General features: G+C 37.6%; 1 protein-coding gene across 7 annotated transcripts in view; it reads right to left on the minus strand.

Annotated features, from left to right (window-relative positions):
* CADPS2 (calcium dependent secretion activator 2) overlaps positions 1 to 20,390 on the minus strand; it is a 555,077-nt gene that overhangs the window by 220,207 nt on the left and 314,480 nt on the right. For all 7 annotated transcript variants that reach the window (XM_061165698.1, XM_061165697.1, XM_061165696.1 and 4 more), the window contains exon 8: positions 15,424 to 15,563. In XM_061165698.1, the coding sequence (XP_061021681.1) occupies positions 15,424 to 15,563 (140 nt within the window). The remainder of the gene's footprint in view (positions 1 to 15,423; positions 15,564 to 20,390) is intronic.

Genomic DNA, 20,390 nt, shown 5'->3' on the forward strand with positions numbered 1-20,390 from the left:
GGATGGATTTAAATACCAGGCCTTTCTGTTCAACCAGGTTATTCAGCAGGTAAGAGATGGAGATGATATCTGGAATAGCAAAACCACCAGAAGATTATCTTCAAGTTATCTACAGAAGATAAATGTGGCTACTTAAATTGATAAAAATTATATGGTTGCATTTTTTAAGTGCTCAAAAGTCACACGTGGTCCCCAAATTGTGATAAATGCTGAAACAAAAATAAAGAAAACACATGAATACTCCAGAAATCTGAAAGCAAGTTAGAAATTCAACTTGGCAAAGGAGATGAACATATGAATCACAAAGCAGGAACCTAACTAACAAAAACATGTGGGAAAAGATACTCAGACTTATTAATCAAATGAAACACCCCTGCCCGCTAATCAGAAAAAACAAAAATCTGAAAGGTAAGTTTACGGGATAAGCATAGACAAATAATCTAGACAGAGACAAATACTCTAGAAAGCAATCCTGGAATACTTAACGAAATTAAGAATGTGTATGTCTGATTCTTCATTACATATGGTAGAGAAATTCTGACACAGGCCTACTAGCGGACATGAACAAGGACAATCAGTGGGGCACTGTGTATGGTGATGGACTGGAGACAGTTTTGGTTGGTCATCATAAGAGAACTGCATAAGTAAAATGTAATAAATACTATGGAATGTACACAATATCAAGAAGCAGTGAGCTAGGAGAATATAAACTTAATCATGTGTACTAGCTCTTAAAATACTTAGTGTTTAATGAAAACATAAGAAGTTGAATATCTTTAGCACAAAATATATAAATTTAAAACACATACATACACAAAATGTATTTTATAAAATTACCCAACATTCAAAGGTACACTAATATAGAATGGACACCTATGCAGGTAGGCACAGAAGACACCAGGGCCAAAAACTAAAACAGCTGCTCATGGTGTACAATGAAATGAGGATATGAGTATGCAAATTTCTGCACCTCAAATTCTAGAGACATAAATAATCGTTTAAACTCTTCTCAAGTACATGTCCTTTTAGGTGAATTTATTTTAACCAGAAAATTTTTAGATGTAATCTAGATTTTTAAGAGTCCACTGAATATGACATTTACAAGTTGATACTTTGGCCACCTGATGCAAAGAACTGACTCATTGGAAAAGACCCTGATGCTGGGAAAGATTGAAGGCAGGAGGAGAAGGGGACGACAGAGGATGAGATGGCTGGATGGCATCACCAACTCAACAGAAATGAGTTTGAGTAAACTCCTGGAGTTGGTGATGGAACAGGAAGGCCTCGCGTGCTGCAGTCCATGGGGTCGCAAAGAGTCAGACACGACTGAGCAACTGAACTGAAGTGAATGAAGTGTTAACAGATCATGTAATTCATATAATACTGACATCACTATTTACTGAAGATTTTCCCCAAAAGGCGATAAATGCCGAAACAAACAAACAAAAAAACATCAAGAAACCTGAAAGCAATTTAGGAGCTCAACTTAGCATTATAGCAATTTATAAAACATGCTAAGCTTAAAAATATTATAAACTGTGTTAAAGTTCAATAATCAATCCAATAAAAAACAAACTTGTGCCAAATTAAAGAAACATTTCAAATTTTATGATTGTTAACCTTCCCTAACCACAGATCACTCTAACAAAGTCTGCTGTGGGTATGCTCTTGAATTTGGAACTAAATTTATATCTCAGCTCTTATAAATACTCAAACTAATTATTTCAGAATGAATGTAGAATGACACTTTAATTAGTAATGTGTCCCCTGGCAATTAAGATTCTCTTGCTTCTCTTGGCAATTAAAATGGCAAGGCATATTATTAAGGTCCCATGATTCTTCATACTTCTTTCTGACAATTACCATAAGAAACATTAAAGGCAAGATCTCAGCTATAATACATTCATTGAATATTCAGTAGTAGGGTAAACATTTTCTCCTCCTTGCCTAATAATTTTTCATTTCACTCATTACCCATCAATCATTAATGCAATTTGTGCTCTATCTTACAAAGTTCAATTTTTCATTTTACATAACTTATAACCAATTGATTTTGTTGGAATGCAAGTATAGGGATACTTTTAATTAACGAATAATTTTTAACCCATTTATTCATGATATGACTCTAACAGTCAGAACGCTAAATACACAGAGTGATTGATGCTGGCAGAAAATATTAGTGGTGGAATACGAGACATCTAAAATGACGGTAAATTGGATATATTAATATAACAAAGATACATGCACAACATTGTTGATATGGCTGGTGGGGTCAGAGAATAAACATTTTTATTTTTAACTTTTAAATACCTAAGATTTTTTCTCTACCCAGCTCTTTTACTGTTTTAAAAAAAGTTATTGAAGTATAGTTTGATTTATAATGTTGTGTTTATACCTAAGATTTTTTAAAAAGTGGTTTTATGAGGTAACTTTCATGTCCTTGATTCTCTTCTAATTCCAATTTTTATATTAAATATGTACTATTACAGAAATAGGAAAATAGTTACATAAAATTAAAATTTTATATTATGTAATACTAGTTCACAAAATTAAAACATGGTATTCACATGCATGTGAAACTTTTGAAAACAGTAAAGCACTATAAAATTTAAAGAACCTTTCATTCAGTAAGAAAAAACCATGGCATTTAATTGCAAATTAGTGTGAATTAACTGTTTATGATAACAGCTAAAATGTATTGAACGTCAATTGTGTGCCTGGCACTTTACTGATATTAACTCATTTAACCCTTGCAGCAACCCTGTGAAATAGGTGATTGCTATTCCACTTTACAAGTGAAGAACTGAGGCACAAGGAGGAAGAAATTTACACCAAGAGCATACTGTGATGGGGCTAGAGCCAGGCTGCACACTCCAGCCACTCCAACGAAGCAGTACTGCTATGGGATTACATTGTCCTTTAGAAGTTTTCATTCTGCCTTAAAATGTTTCATCAATTATTCATACATTTCACTATAAGCACACCTAACACTGTCACTCTCTCAGATATGCTTAGTAAATCTAATGGTTACACCTCTGAGTGAACAACATACGGTTGTCTATAACTAAGTACAAGTGTTGCTAAGTGTAAGCAGGTCCTGTCAAATGTCCATAACTGTGTCTTGCTTAAGGGCAAGGCAAAAGACTAAACACAAGCAAGCATGTTTTCCTTTGAATAAAAAAGGTATATTTGTGTCCAATGCAAAAAGAGGCAAGTTAGGGCCTGATAAGTTATCCATGTGTTCTGCCCTGATATTTGCAATTGTAACATGACTTTCCAATTTTTTAAAATAGCAGTTTTACTCATTTCCAATCCTTATTCTTTTGCCTTGGTCATCACAGGCTACATCAGTCTAGAAATCTGATCACTCAGGTTTGATCAACTTTCCTGCTATAGATTTTCACATTTTACAAGAGGGGTTGAGTCATTCTCATCCTTCTTAAATATGCCATGTTTGTTTAGTTTACTAAATAGTCATAAACACACAGTCCTCACAATTACTACCTACACGGACAATATTGTTCAGTCAACACATTGTTCTCAAGTAATCAATTCTTTCACTGACAGGACTGACCAATGAAAACTATACTCGCCCAATTTGGGCAATACTTTCAAAAAAGAGTAATAAAAGAGCTTATTTTTAAAACTGTTTTGAATTATGATATAAGGGTTTTGGAAACAGTTGCAAACCACCAGTTAAAGGGATTCTGTGAACCACTTATTTATGATATACTTTTAATTAGGTTGTAAAGTCATGGAAGAAGCAATTGACACCTGGTAGTCCATTACATTCTGTATGTATGACTATATTTTATCAGCTTAAGTAGTTTTCCATTTTACAGTTTTATTTTCTAGCCTATGCAATTAGGTTAATAGCTACTCTATTTCAGTGGGAGAAGTAATTACTTCTACTATATCTAATGTATCTTTCGGTGCTGGTTAATACCTCTTTTTAAGCATCAATAATTTCATAGCAAATTTAACCCTTTCATTCATTCTTTCATTCAAAGTGTTTGGCACATGGTAATTAATAAATCTGTACTGAATGACTGATTTGATGAAATCAAGCATGTATTCACTGGCTGGTCAAACAATGGTAAATAATAAACTCCATTCTACAAGGAGTTAATTTCAGCTGGAGGGACAAACAAAACTGTGGATGACTGTAATTCTGTAACAGAGAATGTTCAGTGTACCTGGGACACAAATTTGGGAGACTGAAGTGAAAAGATGAGGAGTATGAAGGAATTTTGTATTCTATCTTCACTTGAAAGTATATAAAATCAACCAGTTATCAGCACTTAAATCCCGTGGGCAAAGTAATGAAGAGCCAGGATCCCTGCCTCCAGAGACAACAAAAAAAGCTATAGATTTAAGACAAATAAAAATGTAAGTATAAATAATAAAAGCCAGGAAAAAGAAAAGGACCTCACATACAGCTGGAGAAGATATATGCTGGTACAACTATTGGTAAAACTTGTAGTATTGTCTTGTAAAGATAACCTGTATATTCTCATCAATTCAGCAATTTCACTCTTAGGTACACACTCAAGAGAAACTACCTACATGCAAGAGGAGATATAATAAGCACTGTCTGAAATAGGACAAATCTGGAAATCACTCAAAGGTCTATTTTGATAAAATGGATAAATTATGTTTATAGATCAGCATATTCAGGAAACAGCATACATATAATTAAATATAAGGGCTTCTCAGGTGGCACAGGGGTAAAGAATCCAACAGCTAATTCAGGAGACACAGGAGACGGGGGTTTGGTCCCTGGGTCGGGAAGATCTCCTGAAGGATGAAATGGCAACCCACTCTAGTACTCTTGCCTGGGAAATCCCATGGATAGAGGAGTCTGGCGGGCTACAGTCCATGGGGCTGCAAAGAGTCAGACACAACTGAACTTGCATGCTACATATAATAATTAATGTCGTATATGGGACAGGCCAAGAATTAAGACTAATCCAAGTTTGTGTATCTAATGTATAACAGAAGACAGGGAAAAAAGTGAATACGATTTTATAGCAAGACAACAGTGCATAGTATCAGTTAGCCTTTGCTGTGCAATATACCACACTCGAACTTAGCAACTTAAAACAAAAATCATTTATTATTTCTCATGAACATATAGTTAGCTGAGCAATTCTACTGATCTGATCTGGGCTCAGCATGACCCACCCATGTGTTTTTACAAGCTGGCTAGTTGGTCTGGGTTCACTCATATATCTGAGACCTTAGAACAACTTGGGTTGATTCAGTTCTGTTCCTCTAGTGGTCTAGCTCACACGTGTCCTCATGATGAAGACAGAGAGGAAGAGAGAAAGTAAAAATGCACAAATGCGGACTTCCCTGCTGGCCCAGTGGTTAAGACTCTGAGCTCCCAATGCAGGGGGCACAGGTTCGATCCCTCATCAGGGAACTAGATCCCACATGCTGCAACTAAGATCTGGTGCAGCCAAATAAATGAAAAAAAAAAATTAATAAATTCAAACCAAAATGCACAAATGCTTTTTTAAGCCTCTGCTTATGCCAAGTGTGCTATTGTCTCAAGGGCCAAAGTGAGTCACCTGACCAAGCCCAAAGTTGGAGGGGACAATGTAGATACAGTGCAAAGGGTGTGAATTTAGGGAGCCTATTTGTTGGGTCCACTTTTGTAGTCCACCCACCACATAAACAAAGAACAAATTTTCTAAATATATCTCCTCCTTCAATGTAACAAAGCTTAGGCATGGCCAACTTAGAGAGTTTTACATAAGGTTGTAAGGCTGGTCCTAGGCAGACTTAGAAGAGGGGTGCTTACCCTCCTGGGGCCTGGAGACTATGTTGAAAGGAAAATGGAGAGGAGGGCAGGCAGTTAGAGGCACACTTTGTACTTAAGGAACATGCTAGGGTAGAAGGGCTTCTGCCCCACTTCCCACTTCAGATTCCGTGATATAACCCGGTGGGAGGGCTTCCCTGGCAGCTCAGCTGGTAAAGAATCCGCCTGCAATGCGGGAGTCCTGGGTTTGATCCCTGGGTTGGGAAGATCCCCTGGAAAAGGGAACAGCTACCCACTTCAGTATTCTGGCCTTGAGAATTTCATGGACTGTATAGTCCATGGGGTCACAAAGAGTTGGACATGGCTGAGGAACTTTCATTTTCAACTCGGTGGGAGGGGTCCCGATGAAGCAGAAGGCTGGAGCTGAGCTGGGCTTATAATCTCTTGGTGTAAAGGATTCAGAAATTCCCTCAAAACCAGAGGTATGGAGATGAAGTGATGTGGACTACCTGAGTTTCTGCTCAAGGGCAAGTTAGATTAAGAAGCTATCTTTCTTGGGAAGCCTGTACTAGCGTGGGAAAATGTGTAATGCCGAATCAGACTAGTAGGTTCTGTTAAGTGAAAAAGTGGACCAAATAGCATTGCCTTAGTAAAAGCCTGTTCAGGGTACATGAATTGATTGATTTAGTTGAAGTTGGGGTGCGGGGTGTTGGGTACAGAGAGGAAAAGAAGTTGGAAAGATGAGATGGGGCCAGGTTTTTGGAGAATTTGAATGCTAGGCTAAAAGTGTGACTCTAATTCCACAGGCAATGGGGAGGCACTAGAAGTTTTTTAGTAGAGACATTAAATTGTATTCCTAATTCCTGCACGTGTTAGAAAACAGGTATTTCTGTGTCTCTTTTTCTATTTTGCATATAGGGTTATCGTTAGCATCTTTCTAAATTCCATATATATGTGTTAGTATGCTGTAATGTTCTTTATCTTTCTGGCTTACTTCACTCTGTATAATGGGCTCCAGCTTCATCCATCTCATTAGGACTGGTTCAAATGAATTCTTTTTAACGGCTGAGTAATATTCCATGGTGTATATGTACCACAGCTTCCTTATCCATTCATCTGCTGATGGGCATCTAGGTTGTTTCCATGTCCTGGCTATTATAAACAGTGCTGCGATGAACATTGGGGTGCACGTGTCTTTTTCAGGTCTGGTTTCCTCAGTGTGTATGCCCAGAAGTGGGACTGCTGGGTCATATGGCAGTTCTATTTCCAGTTTTTTAAGGAATCTCCACACTGTTTTCCATAGTGGCTGTACTAGTTTGCATTCCCACCAACAGTGTAAGAGGGTTCCCTTTTCTCCACACCCTCTCCAGCATTTATTGCTTGTAGACTTTTGGATAGCAGCCATCCTGACTGGCGTGTAATGGTACCTCATTGTGGTTTTGATTTGCATTTCTCTAATAATGAGTGATGTAGAAATACAGAACAGACTTTTGAACTCTGTGGGTGAGGGTGGGATGTTTCAAAAGAACAGCATGTATACTATCTATGGTGAAACAGATCGCTAACCCAGGTGGGATGCATGAGACAAGTGCTCGGGCCTGGTGCACTGGGAAGTCCCAGAGGAATCAGGTGGAGAGGGAGGTGGGAGGGGGGATCGGGATGGGGAATACGTGTAAATCCATGGCTGATTCATATCAATGTATGACAAAACCCACTGAAATGTTGTGAAGTAATTAGCCTCCAACTAATAAAAAAATTAAAAAAAAAAAAAGAAAACAGGTAAAACAAGAAAATCAGTACAAAAGTCACTGAACAGGTTTCTATGTTGTTGCTGCTGTTAGGGGAGAGACTGCATTGGGGTTGGCAGAAGGAATGGATTTATCAGTGGGGAACACTAGGAGCTTAACTACAATGAGTGAAGGAGGAGCAGTTAAAGACGAATATAAAGATCAATCTAACTGGTAGAAAGGATAAGGCTCTCAAATCTGCAAAGCTGATACTAAAATTTTCTGACTTTTGGTCTACTGCTATGCTCTTCTCAGGATTCTGGCCTGGAGAATTCCATGGCCTGTATAGTCCATGGGGTCGCAAAGAGTTGGACACGACTGAGCGAATTTCACTTTTGTGCTCTTCTAATCTACTGTCAAAGAAAGTTAAAAACACTTTTTTTCAGAAGTTCTGATACATGAAATAAAGACACTAAAAGAGATTCATACTCTTATAGAGGTAATAAACATGGGGGAGGAAATGACTGACTGAGTTATAATTTTCCACGTGTCTAAGGAGCCATTCACATTTTCTCACCCACTCTCCTTCAGTAATTGATGAAATCGAGGCCAAAAACGATGACTTACCCAAAGTCAGTGACAGAACTGAGACCAAAATACAGGTGTCTTGGCTCTTAAATTAGTTTCATTCTACATAACTATTATTGTACCATTCTCCATCTACGCCACAGTTCAACTACACATATCAGAGAAAAGAACCAAAAATAAGTATCCTTAAATGTCCAAATTTTTCTTGACCTTCCACAATGCTCAGACCTTTAGCAAGCTCAAGATTTTTGTTTTATTAGTTCAGTGTTAATATTTCCAAACTTATGGATATATCCAAATAATAAAACATATCATAGTCTCAGGTATATTGTACAAAAATTTTATAGCAAGGCTTCAGTTAAGAGGAAGCCATTTCATTATAATTATATACACTGTTTATAAAATTTTATAGTATTCCTAAATAGTTCTCACTATACCTTTTTGAAAAGTGTCCCAAATTAATTGAGATAACCAATGTATATGATCTGTGGTTTCTGAAATAATGAAAAAAAGAGTTAATCTTCTACCCTTAGTTATTTGACCTAAAATACCATTGTTTAGGATGCCCAGATGGGAAACAAGCATGTCTAAAAGCAAAAAAAAAAAAAAAAAAAGTTATCTGGTGCATGAACAGTAGAAAAAAAATAATGTATGTTAAGATGTTACCCTCCTACAGAAAAATATTGTGTTGAATAGAAATGCACAGTTTAAGCTTAAAGTTACAGACTAATTTGCCACAGGAGAAATCAGAGAAGTTTGCAAAGGCGTGTAACAATTAGACATGTAGTTTAATAATTATTAAAGCTATGTTTGAAAAAGTTCCCAATGTTATAATTTATTAATCACTAGTTAATTAAAATGAAAACCACAGCTCAATGATTTTTATTAGTATATATAAAGTGACATGAATTTTAAGGCAGTTGGCAAAATAAAGTTGGCTGTCTGACTTACTCTTATCATTCTACAATGACTAAATCAATGTACCACAGACAGACTTCTCTTACAAAAATCATATTTAGAAAAAGGATCAATCATTTATTAAGAATCTAGCAAACGCTTTGTCAGAAGTTTTGGCAAGGCTATAAGGAGTAAGACTTCGATGAAAATGGGGTAAGCCAGAATGAGGTAGTAAATTGGGAACTGAGAATGTAAATAGACATATATATATATATATATATATGTATGTGTGTGTGTGTGTATATTCAGATGAATGAAGGTTAGATGTCAAAATTTTAGACAAGGGCATATAGAAGCATTTAGAAAGTCATGCTAAAAGGTCAATTTAAAATAAGGAATCAATTTTCCCTGGGAAAAAAAAAAAACAGACTTGTCTTTTTTATAAGGTACCCTCCAAGTAAATGCCACTTTGACAAAGATAAGATTTTCCTCCTTTTGGTCTTCGACTGTCCCCTAAATTACTTGAAGATCATAAACCTTAAATAAAAAACTAATGCAATTTTCTTAGAGTACAGTCATTTCACTTTAGGAGCAAATGCCACACTTGAACATTACGACTGAAAGGTTCCGTAAGCACCACACCACGGCCCTTGAATGCCTGGCTGGTCCTCTATCCTGGGAAGCACAGGAAAACGGCAACACAGCCAGCTTCAGGCTTACCCTGTGCGTCCTGCTGGAATCTTACCCGCTGTCTTGCCCCTGAAGTAAGCGATGGGCACAGGGCCTTTTATACCTTTATGATGCAAATTAAGGAGTTTTATATGTGATAATCTCAAAGTATTTCAAAATGTCTATTTATTTAATAAATGTTCAAACTGTCAAGCATGACTCTACACACAAAGGATGATGAGATCTATATGGCAGTGATTTGGCTGACAGTTTATCTTATTAATTTTAACTGTGAAATAATTATTCTATAGTTATATACTTACAAAGTTTTCTTTTTTTATTTTTATAGTAAAAAATAATCAGCATCATGCAGATATTTGGTAGATTCTAGTCATACTGCTTCTACCTATTTGTGACAATTTAAGTTTCTTCTTTTTCCTTTTCAGTTGTCGATTTGTCATAATAATCATTGCCTTATTAGTTCCACTTTATTTTGCCTTTCTTATGGCTAAAAAATAACATTTTAATTAGGAAAACATGATTTAATAAAAATGAGGATAGCAGTTCTCAGATTTAAGTTAATACTATCACTCAGCCACTAGGCTATGCTAAAGGACAATCCATTTGTTCAAGAGCACTTCTGTCTTCCGGCCACCCAAAAAAAGCAGGAAAGTAAATTCTATAGTGGAATGTAAATTATTTAACCGCTCATAACCTAGACTGAAATTCATTTAACAGATTTATATAAGGGCTTATGTAATTAGTTTATATGACATACCTCCAAAGAATAAAGGTACCCAAATTTTATCAAGTGTCATATAATGATGTTTGTTACTCAAATTAAATATCCATTTTCATTTGCATACAGTCAGTCCTGTTAAAAAAACTATAATGTATAGACATGGGCTGATTAATTACCAGAAACACGAGCTTTAGATTGGTTTTATTTTTCTTTTTGTTTCAAAAAAGATCATTTTAAAACATAACAGTTGAGGTCCAAACCCCATTTACTTCATTTATTTTAGGTATTCTTTTACATTAAATTATACACTATCCTCTAAATCACTTCTAAACCTTTAAAATTCTTTAACTTAGGAACATATTCATTACTTTTTTCTTAAAACACTAAGGAGGCACACTATTTTCACTTTCATCACTATTCCTATTACTATCTTTGCTGGTTTACACACGGTGGGAAGTACTAGGTGTTCAAATGGGTCTAAGAAACTTATGTAGTCAGGAACACATAAAATAAAGATAACATTAATAAAAATATTTACATAGTGGTAATAAAGGGCCATATACATATATTAATAAAGGAGAATTCATGTAAAAACAGTTCATAAAAGAGAGATAAATTGACAATTGTTGCCCATACCATTAAAACAGAGAAAAGGATTTTATGACGAACGCTCAAAGATGTCTAGCTCTGAAAAGCTCTCCAAGCACAAAAATCCATAACCCTCCAATTTATTGTTTAATTTGACAACTGTAAAGATAAATTTTTTAACTCTCTCTTTTAATTATTCATTATTCATCTGTTAATCATTCATTATAGGATTAATTATTGACAAAATGTAATCCCGCCCAAAAGCAAAATGCTATTAATCTACTACTCCCATATGTGCCTAAAATACCACTTTGGCATATGAAAGAGCACTAGAAAGAAAAAGGTTGGGTGACTTTCACTTCTTCAATGTAATTAAGTTTAGTGAAATCCATCTATGAAGCACCAAAGAGAAAGATGAATATGGTTGTGATAGCTACGATTATGTGTCAATTCATATTTTTCCATATATATTTAAACACAGGGTGATAGTCAAGCTGTTTAAAGCTGTTACATCAGAGGCACTGAAAAAGCTAGACAGGTGTCTGTGGTCTGCCTAGTGTGATAAATTACTATTACAGCAATGATGAAATTCTGGTTGATAATTATTATTATGTTCAATAATGGTCTTACATAGTTTTTTTTTAATAACTATTAGGAAAACAATATTCTTAATTATGCTCCATAACACACCAACTAGCAGAACAACATCACTGATATTTTCGTTTCTAGAATTTCTTTTTACATGCCATAAACTGCAGTTACCTGAATGTCTGGAAATGCTTGCTGGTGTGAGAGTGAGAGTGAAGTGAAAGTGTTAGCTGCTCAGTCGTGTCCGACTTTTTCCAATCCCATGGACCGTAGCCTGCCAGGCTCCTCTGTTCATGGAATTTTCCAGGCAAGAATACTGGAGTGGGTTGCCATTCCCTTCTCTAAGGGATCTTCCTGACCCAGGGATCAAACCTGGGTCTCCCACATTGGGGTCAGATTCTTTACCATCTGCGTCACCAAGAAAGCCCTTAGTAAAGGTAAGTCACGACAGTTCTTAAGTTTTGCAGATTACATTCAGAGACTATGGTATATTCTCTTTAGTCATTTCCTTCATCTATAGTCTTGGGCAGTAGTCAACTCCAGAGCCATTCTGGGCATCCTAATTTAGCCAGAGGGCTCTAAAGATGTGATATGAACCAATTCTCCTTCATTGCAAAGGAATGGTAAAAAGGGAATATACATATAAAGTCTTAAAAGGCAGGTGGATTTCTCACCTGACTGGAATATTCCAGAGCAAGAAAATGCCAAGGATGAGAGAGCAGAACTTACTCTCCACAGGAGCTGAAGGCTTCAGAACCTGCCATGTGCCCAACTTCATATTCAGTGTTGGTTCTTGGGACAATCTGAGGGCTCTAAGGGTATTCACCATGGTGCGGCCCATGTGTAAATCAGGGGCTATCTTGGTGTAGCAGTACACAGGTTCCCATTTCTTTATACATATATAAATTTATTTTGGCTGCACTGGGTCTTAGTGACAGCATGTGGGATCTAGGAGGGATTGAACCTGGGCCCCCTGCATTAAGAGCTCAGAGTCTTAGCCACTGGACCATCAGGGAAGTCTCCAGTTTCCCATTTCTTGTGCCATGATTCATCAAGAGACTGAATTCAGAAGAGTAGGGAATTAACTATAAGGCTTGGAACATTATGTGTTCCTTTATATCTCCCTGTAGTGTCTATTACTCTGCAAGTATTTTAGAACGGTAGTACTCTTTCTAGTCTAAGCACTCTCCAGCTAAACCAAAATTGTCATGGTTAGCTAACAGCCCTTTCAGATCTCCTGCCCATGTACACCCTATGCCAGATAGCTGGTGGCTGGACTGCCTTTCTTCCTCATGGCCCACCTGCTGAATTCATGCCTCAAGCTTCATCTCAATAGTCAGTTGTCTTCTGAGACTTCCTTTGACCAGCTCCAGCAAGAATCAGGTATTACTTTCACCAGTTCCCACTCCTCTCTTACGGTGCTTATCACTCAGAATCATCATTATTTGTCTACAAGCCTGAATCCCTGGCTAGTCAGTTCCTTCAGGCCTGGGATGGTATCTCACTGAGGTTTGCTCTGGTTGGCACAGAGGAAGGGCTCAATCCATAGCTGCTTCGTAAATCACAGTGAGCAGGTAGATGGACGGGGGAAGAAAGAGCTCTAGGTTTTAACCCAGGAACTCTATCTGCATAATGAGTCATAGTTACACTGGGTATCACTGCATTAAAGATACGACGTTATGGGATAGGCAAATTCTTCTTTCTCAGAGCCTACCCACTGATTTCTTTTTTCCCCAAATATGACTGGGCAAAGCATACGCTATTGCCTGCTCAAACCAAGGAAGCCATATGGTCCTTAGAGGCTCATCTCAGCTGCAGAAGGTACCTCTGGGTTGCCTCCTATTCAGTTTAACTTTTCTCCCTAATGGTCATTTGAAGAATCCTTATCTTGTTGACTTACCAGTTAACTCTGCCACAATGTTAGTGATTTAGAAACTAGCAGAGCTGCCTCTTTGTACAAGAAGACACAGAGACTGTTAGGTTTGTGGCTAAACTTTCAGTTCAGTTCAGTCGCTCAGTCTTGTCTGACTCTTTGCAACCCCATGAACTGCAGCATGCCAGGCTTTCCTGTCCATCACCAACTCCCAGAGTTTACTCAAACTCATCTCCATTGAGTCGATGATGCCATCCAACCATCTCATCCTCTGTTGTCCCCTTCTCCTCCCACCTTCAATCTTTCCCAGCATCAGAGTCTTTTCAAATGAATCAGTTCTTTGCATCAGGCGGCCAAAGTATTGGAGTTTCAGCTTCAGCATCAGTCCTTCCAATGAATATTCAGGACTGATTCCCTTTAGGATGGACTGGTTGGATCTCCTCACAGTCCAAGGGACTCTCAAGAATCTTCTCCAACACCACAGTTCAAAGTCATCAATTCTTCAGTGCTCTGCTTTCTTTATAGCCCAAATCTCACATCCATACATGACTACTGGAAAAACCATAGCTTTGACTAGATGGACCTTTGTTGGCAAAGTAATGTCTCTGCTTTTTAATATGCTGTCTAGGTTGGTCACAGGTTTTCTTTCAAGGAGCAAGCATCTTTTAATTTCATGGCTGCAGTCACCATCTGCAGTGACTTTGGAGCCCAAGAAAATAAAGTCTCTCACTGTTTTCCCTGTTTCCCCATCTATTTCCCATGAAGTGATGGGACTGGATGCCATGATCTTAGTTTTCTGAATGTTGAGATTTAAGCCAACTTTTTCACTCTCCTCTTTCAAGAAGCTTTTTAGTTCTTCTTCACTTTCTGCCACAAGGGTGGTATCATCTGCATATCTGAGGTTATTGATATTTCTCCCGGCAATCTTGGTTCCAGCTTGTGCTTCAACCAGTCCAGCACTTCTCATGATGTACCCTGCGGCTAAACTTCAGTAACGAAAATCATTCCGTTCTTTTTTTTTTCTTTTTTTAAATTTGTTTATTATGGCTAGCACCGTAGGCTAGAATGTGGCTGTAGCAAGTCATAAGGCATTAATCTGAGAAAAATCTGGGTTTAAAAAAAAGCTCACTGAATTGTATTCATGAGTTGAGGCCTATATCCTCATCAGCTACAAGGTAAAAAGGAACCTCAGAGATACAAGCTGACACTGACCCATGGCAATGCCCAGGGTCCAGTCCCTGCACTTCTGGTTATCCATAGCATCAGCTTCCTCCCATATTGATCTGGTTTCTCACTCACATATTGGATGAATACTCATACCCTTCCCAGCAAATCTTATACAGTCTCTTGGGTTATATCCGAACCAGCATTTAACTTTAAAGTAGTCTATGTATGTTTATTTCTGGTGATCTGAAAGCTAGGCTTGTTTTAACTATTACTGTATTTTGAAAAATATGTCTTCAATGTTACCTCCATACATTATTGTTCTTTATCCATGTAAATGATGTGTAATACCAGTGTAATCAAGTACCAATAATGTGTTAGCACACAAACAGTTACACTAACTAAATACTCATATATTTAGCTATAAAAATGTCTATACATTTAAAAAATTAAGTTAACCTACAATGAAATTTGAGGCTTCCCTGATGGTTCAGATGGTAAAAAATTTGCCTCCAATGCAGGACAACAGGGTTCGATCCCTGGATCGGGAAGATCCCCCGGAGAAGGGAGTGACTACCCATTCTAGTATTCTTGTCTGGAGAATTTCATGGACAGAGGAGCCTGGTGGGTTATAATCCATGGGGGGCAAAGAGCTGGACACTAGTGAGCAACTAATACTTTCACTTTCACCCTTTTCATGAATGTAATTTTGGTGGGGGGGAACTCCATGTGAATGCCTGATACTTTCTCTGAGGAAAATGACGAAAGTGATACCATGAAATTCAGTAACTCAGAAGAAAAACATATTCAAGTACACACTCACCCACTATGCTTCATATGTGGCGGTTTATCCATCCGTACTGCCAACTTGATTTTTAGGTCAGAGTCCTGGCTATTTTTTGGAACTATCATTTGGTGCAACTCAGCTGACTTGGAGCTATTGGAAGTTGGGTATAATATCACCTGTAAGGGACAAAAAAGAACACATTTAGGTGTATAATACAGAATTTCTAAGGAGCAGAATTCAATCTTTTCTATACATTTTCCTGTCTGAAAAGTCGGTGTAGCACCTGAATGTGTTTGATAAACCATTTCACTCCTACCACAGCAAATGGGTTTTCAATACAAACTCGTTTATTTTTTTTTTGACAAATATGTGTTTTCATATTATCACATAACGAGTTTTCTTCCTGTGTCACTTCATAACGAATTAATAGCACAGCAGCTACAGTTGACTTGACAGTTGAAAAATACTTAATAGATACCTATAATTTCAAGACCACTCTAAACTCCTCAGGGCAAAGAAGTTCAGAAAGAAATGTTCTTTGAAATTACAGGTAGCATGCTCAAAAACCAAAACCAATTATTGGAAGCAGCAAACGTATACCTCATGTTTTAATATTTTCATTGCAAAGCAGTATTAAAGGAAATCAACTCAATTAGAGATGGGAAAGACGGATGACTGCACATCCGTCAATACCCAGGAAACTTTTGCCTGACACATGTTTTCAAAACCATAAAGATGATATTATGAGGATTCTAACAAAATAATTATTTTTCATAAAACTGCCAAACTATCAAGTCATTATTTCACATTCCCACAGTTCCACAGAGTCAACATGGGCAAGAAATACTCTTCAGATGCTAGGTATCAAGTAGATAAAAGAAAAAGTATTGTCCCCTTTTTAGTCAGTCATGATACCATTTAGACACAGCCTGTATTCAAGTCTTAATGATTATTTTTAAATGGAATAAATATGCAGAACTCAGGACATTATATTTTCAGCTATCCTTATTTTAAACTAAGGTGAAAAAGTAAATAAACTTGACGTTTCTAAGTAAATGGGAGAACTATAAACATGCTTAGGTATGATAAAATGCTTTTAAAGCACAACACGGCAACTGAATTTGGTGTACTCTGCAGAAAATAAAAAAAATCTTTGTTTGCACATGTAAGTGAAAATATTCACGAAGAAATCTTCAGGCAAGGCTCTTTCTCTAAGAGAGACAACACAGTCATATCATAAAAGCTTCTCAAACTAGTCTCAACTTCTAAGTTGTTAAATGTATCTACTACCTTGAGACTTTTCTCTAGCCCATCCTAGAAGCCATAACCAGGTTCAGCCCAGCATTTCTACACTTAAGCATATAAAAGCCCAGAAAAGAGTAGATTACATTGCATTTGTGATGTTTTAAAAAATTATGATCAGATTCTAGAATGAATCCTTTTTGACTGCTGGAATATCCAATGGGATATTTTACAGATACTTTATTAAACAAATGGTAAAGGAAAACGAGTTGAAAGTTTCGGGCTCAAACCAGCAGAACAAAGGAATGTCATTTTTAACTCAGGAGATGATTCCAAAAAAGAAGCCAAGACTAAGACAGAGCTATACATCCTCTGTAGTTATAACTGCTATTTCCCTGGCAAGTCTGGAAAGCTTTTTCTATTTCTTCCTATCCCGTCTTTAAAAAATAAAAATTTGGCATGAACCACCTACAGACTTTATTCCTTTTAAATTCTTCTATGTTGATATGAAAATTGGTATTGTTCCAAACTCCAAACATCTTATACAGGAAGAGAATATTTAAAACTTTTGACAATTTCTTATTCTTTAAATGCCAATAACAGGTGACTAAAAGGTCCAAAAATAACTATTTGCAGTTGATTCCCAAATTAAGGATCATCTCAGTACTGAGCACCATCGTCTCTGCCACATTTTAATTTTCTGATGACTATCTCTAACTGAAGTCAGTGGAAAGATTTATTGCTTATCTCTGTTCAATTAAACATTTAAGGGCTTATCCTATGTGGGGACACAAAGATGAAAGAATAAGCAAGGAGCTGATGGTTTCCTCCTACTGGAGCTAAAACCTCAGATGATATATGGTCATATCACGTCTTTCTACTGCCTTTCTATCCCTCGGGGTATAGCAGTTTACTGATTTTGTTAGCCTCTAAGTTTATTCAACATCATTTGCTTGGTGTCTGCTCTATTACACATGTAGCTAATTCCCAATGTTAAGCCTCCTCCATTGAAATAACCTGGGATTTTCTGTTTTTCTGGGCACACTGTACTAACGATGTGAACACCGTACTAAAGGTGCAAATACTCACATGTTTAACAAATGAAGGCCCATAGATATGAAATCTACTGCTTCTAAAAATGGTAATGGTGAAGAAACTCTGTGAAATGGTTACCAGGTTTCCAAGTAGAAAGCAATCATACTCCTTTACAAGATTCAGCCATGGATGACAACAAGACAAAGAAGAAGTGTCTAAATGTGCAGAGATCAAAGGGCCAGGGAGAATAAAGGATGAAAAAATTCTTTTCAAATGCATAATAATGCAATAATTTCAAATGCATAATGATCAAGAACTGAATACTGCGAGGCATGGAGCCTTCACAGGGTTTGCCATGGCAGCATCTCACTGTTCTCACTGGACAAGTATTGCTCTGTATTTCCCACGTCCCCTTTTTTGAATGAGAAACTTAATTGTAGCTTTCCTGCCTCCTGATAAGCTGCTATATATTGGATTTGTGCTTGGGCAGAGTGGGGAAGGGAGGGGGAAAAGTAGGCAGTTAACATAAACCCTAGTTTATAGGTCATCAGGCTCCAAAGAGCCACAGCTAGACCTGATTGAGATGCTGGACTTTGGACTGGAAGTAAGGACAGGATGAAATTTTGGGCTGTTTCCCTTGAGTTGAACTGAAAGCCTTCTATGGGTGGGAGAAAGGGTAACAATTGTTGCCTTGGCTAGAGAGGTGAGCTATGACAGATCATCTAGCTGTCCACCAGGATTCATGGTTTCACTAGTAGAGAACAGGTGCCAGGAAGGAGCTAGCCAGCCATGTCTTCTAGCTCCCCTTGCATCTAAGTAGGAACACATGAAAGTTCCAGCTAAAGGAATATGAAGACAAGTGGTAAGTCTTTTGGGGTAATGATGATTAAGATTTATGTATGCCTTCTTCTGTGGCTCAGATCATGAACTCCTTATTGCCAAATTCAGACTTAAATTGAAGAAAGTAGGGAAAACCACTAGACCATTCAGGTATGACCTAAATCAAATCCCTTATGACTATAGAGTGGAAGTCAGAAATAGATTTAAGGGACTAGATCTAATAGACAGAGTGCCTGATGAACTATGGACGGAGGTTCGTGACATTGTACAGAAGAAAGGGATCAAGACCATCCACATGGAAAAGAAACGCAAAAAGGCAAAATGGTTGTCTGAGGAGGCCTTACAAATAGCTGTGAAAAGGAGAAGCGAAAAGCAAAGGAGAAAAGGAAAGATATTTCCATTTGAATGCAGAGTTCCAAAGAATAGCCAGGAGAGACAAGAAAGCCTTCCTCAGCGATCAATGCAAAGAAATAGAGGAAAACATCAGAATGGGAAAGACTAGATATCTCTTCAAGAAAATTAGAGATACCAAGGGAACATTTCATGCGAAGATGGGCTCAATAAAGGACAGAAATGGTATGGACCTAACAGAAGCAGAAGATATTAAGAAGAGGTGGCAAGAAAACACAGTAGAACTGTACAAAAAAGATCTTCACGACCCAGATAATCACGATGTTGTGATCACTCACCTAGAGCCAGATATCCTGGAATGTGAAGTCAAGTGGGCCTTAGGAAGCATCACTCTAAACAAAGCTAGTGGAGGTGATGGAACTCCAGTTGAGCTATTTCAAATCCTGAAAGAGGATGCTGTGAAAGTGCTACACTCAATATGCCAGCAAATTTGGAAAACTCAGCAGTGGACACAGGACTGGAAAAGGTCAGTTTTCATTCCAATCCCAAAGAAAAGTAATGCCAAAGAATGCTTGAACTACCACACAATTGCACTCATCTCACATGCTAGTAAAGTAATGCTCAAAATTCTCCAAGCCAGGCTTTAGCAATACATGAATCGTCAACTTTCAGATGTTCAAGCTGGTTTTAGAAAAGGCAGAGGAACCAGAGATCAAATTGCCAACATCTGCTGGATCATCAAAAAAGAGAGTTCCAGAAAAACATCTATTTCTGCTTCATTGACTATGCCAAAGCCTTTGACTGTGTGGATCACAATAAACTGTGGAAAATTCTGAATGAGATGGGAATACCAGACCATCTGACCTGCCTCTTGAGAAACCTATATGTAGGTCAGGAAGCAACAGTTAGAACTGGACATGGAACAACAGACTGGTTCCAAATAAGAAAAGGAGTACGTCAAGGCTGTATATTGTCACCCTGCTTATTTAACTTACATGCAGAGTACATCATGAGAAACGCTGGGCTGGAAGAAGCACAAGCTGGAATCAAAACTGCCAGGAGAAATATCAATGCAGATGACACCACCCTTATGGCAGAAAGTGAAGAAGAACTAAAAAGCCTCTTGTTGAAAGTGAAAGAGGAAAGTGAAAAAGTTAGCTTAAATCTCAACATTCGGAAAACTAAGATCATGGCATCTGGTCCCATCACTTCATGGAAAATAGATGGAGGAACAGTGGAAACAGAGGCTGACTTTATTTTTATGGGCTCCAAAATCACTGCAGATGGTGACTGCAGCCTTGAAATTAAAAGACGCTTACTCCTTGGAAGGAAAGTTATGACCAACCTAGACAGCATGCTGAAAAGCAGAGACATTACTTTGCCAACAAAGATCCGTCTAGTCAAGGCTGTGGTTTTTCCAGTGGTCATGTATGGATGTGAGAGTTGGACTATGAAGAAAGCTGAGCACTGAAGAATTGATGTTTTTGAACTGTGTTGTTGGAGAAGACTCTTGAGAATCCCTTGGACTGCAAGGA

Source organism: Dama dama, chromosome 18 (genome assembly GCF_033118175.1).
Source record: "Dama dama isolate Ldn47 chromosome 18, ASM3311817v1, whole genome shotgun sequence".
Lineage (NCBI taxonomy): Eukaryota > Metazoa > Chordata > Mammalia > Artiodactyla > Cervidae > Dama > Dama dama.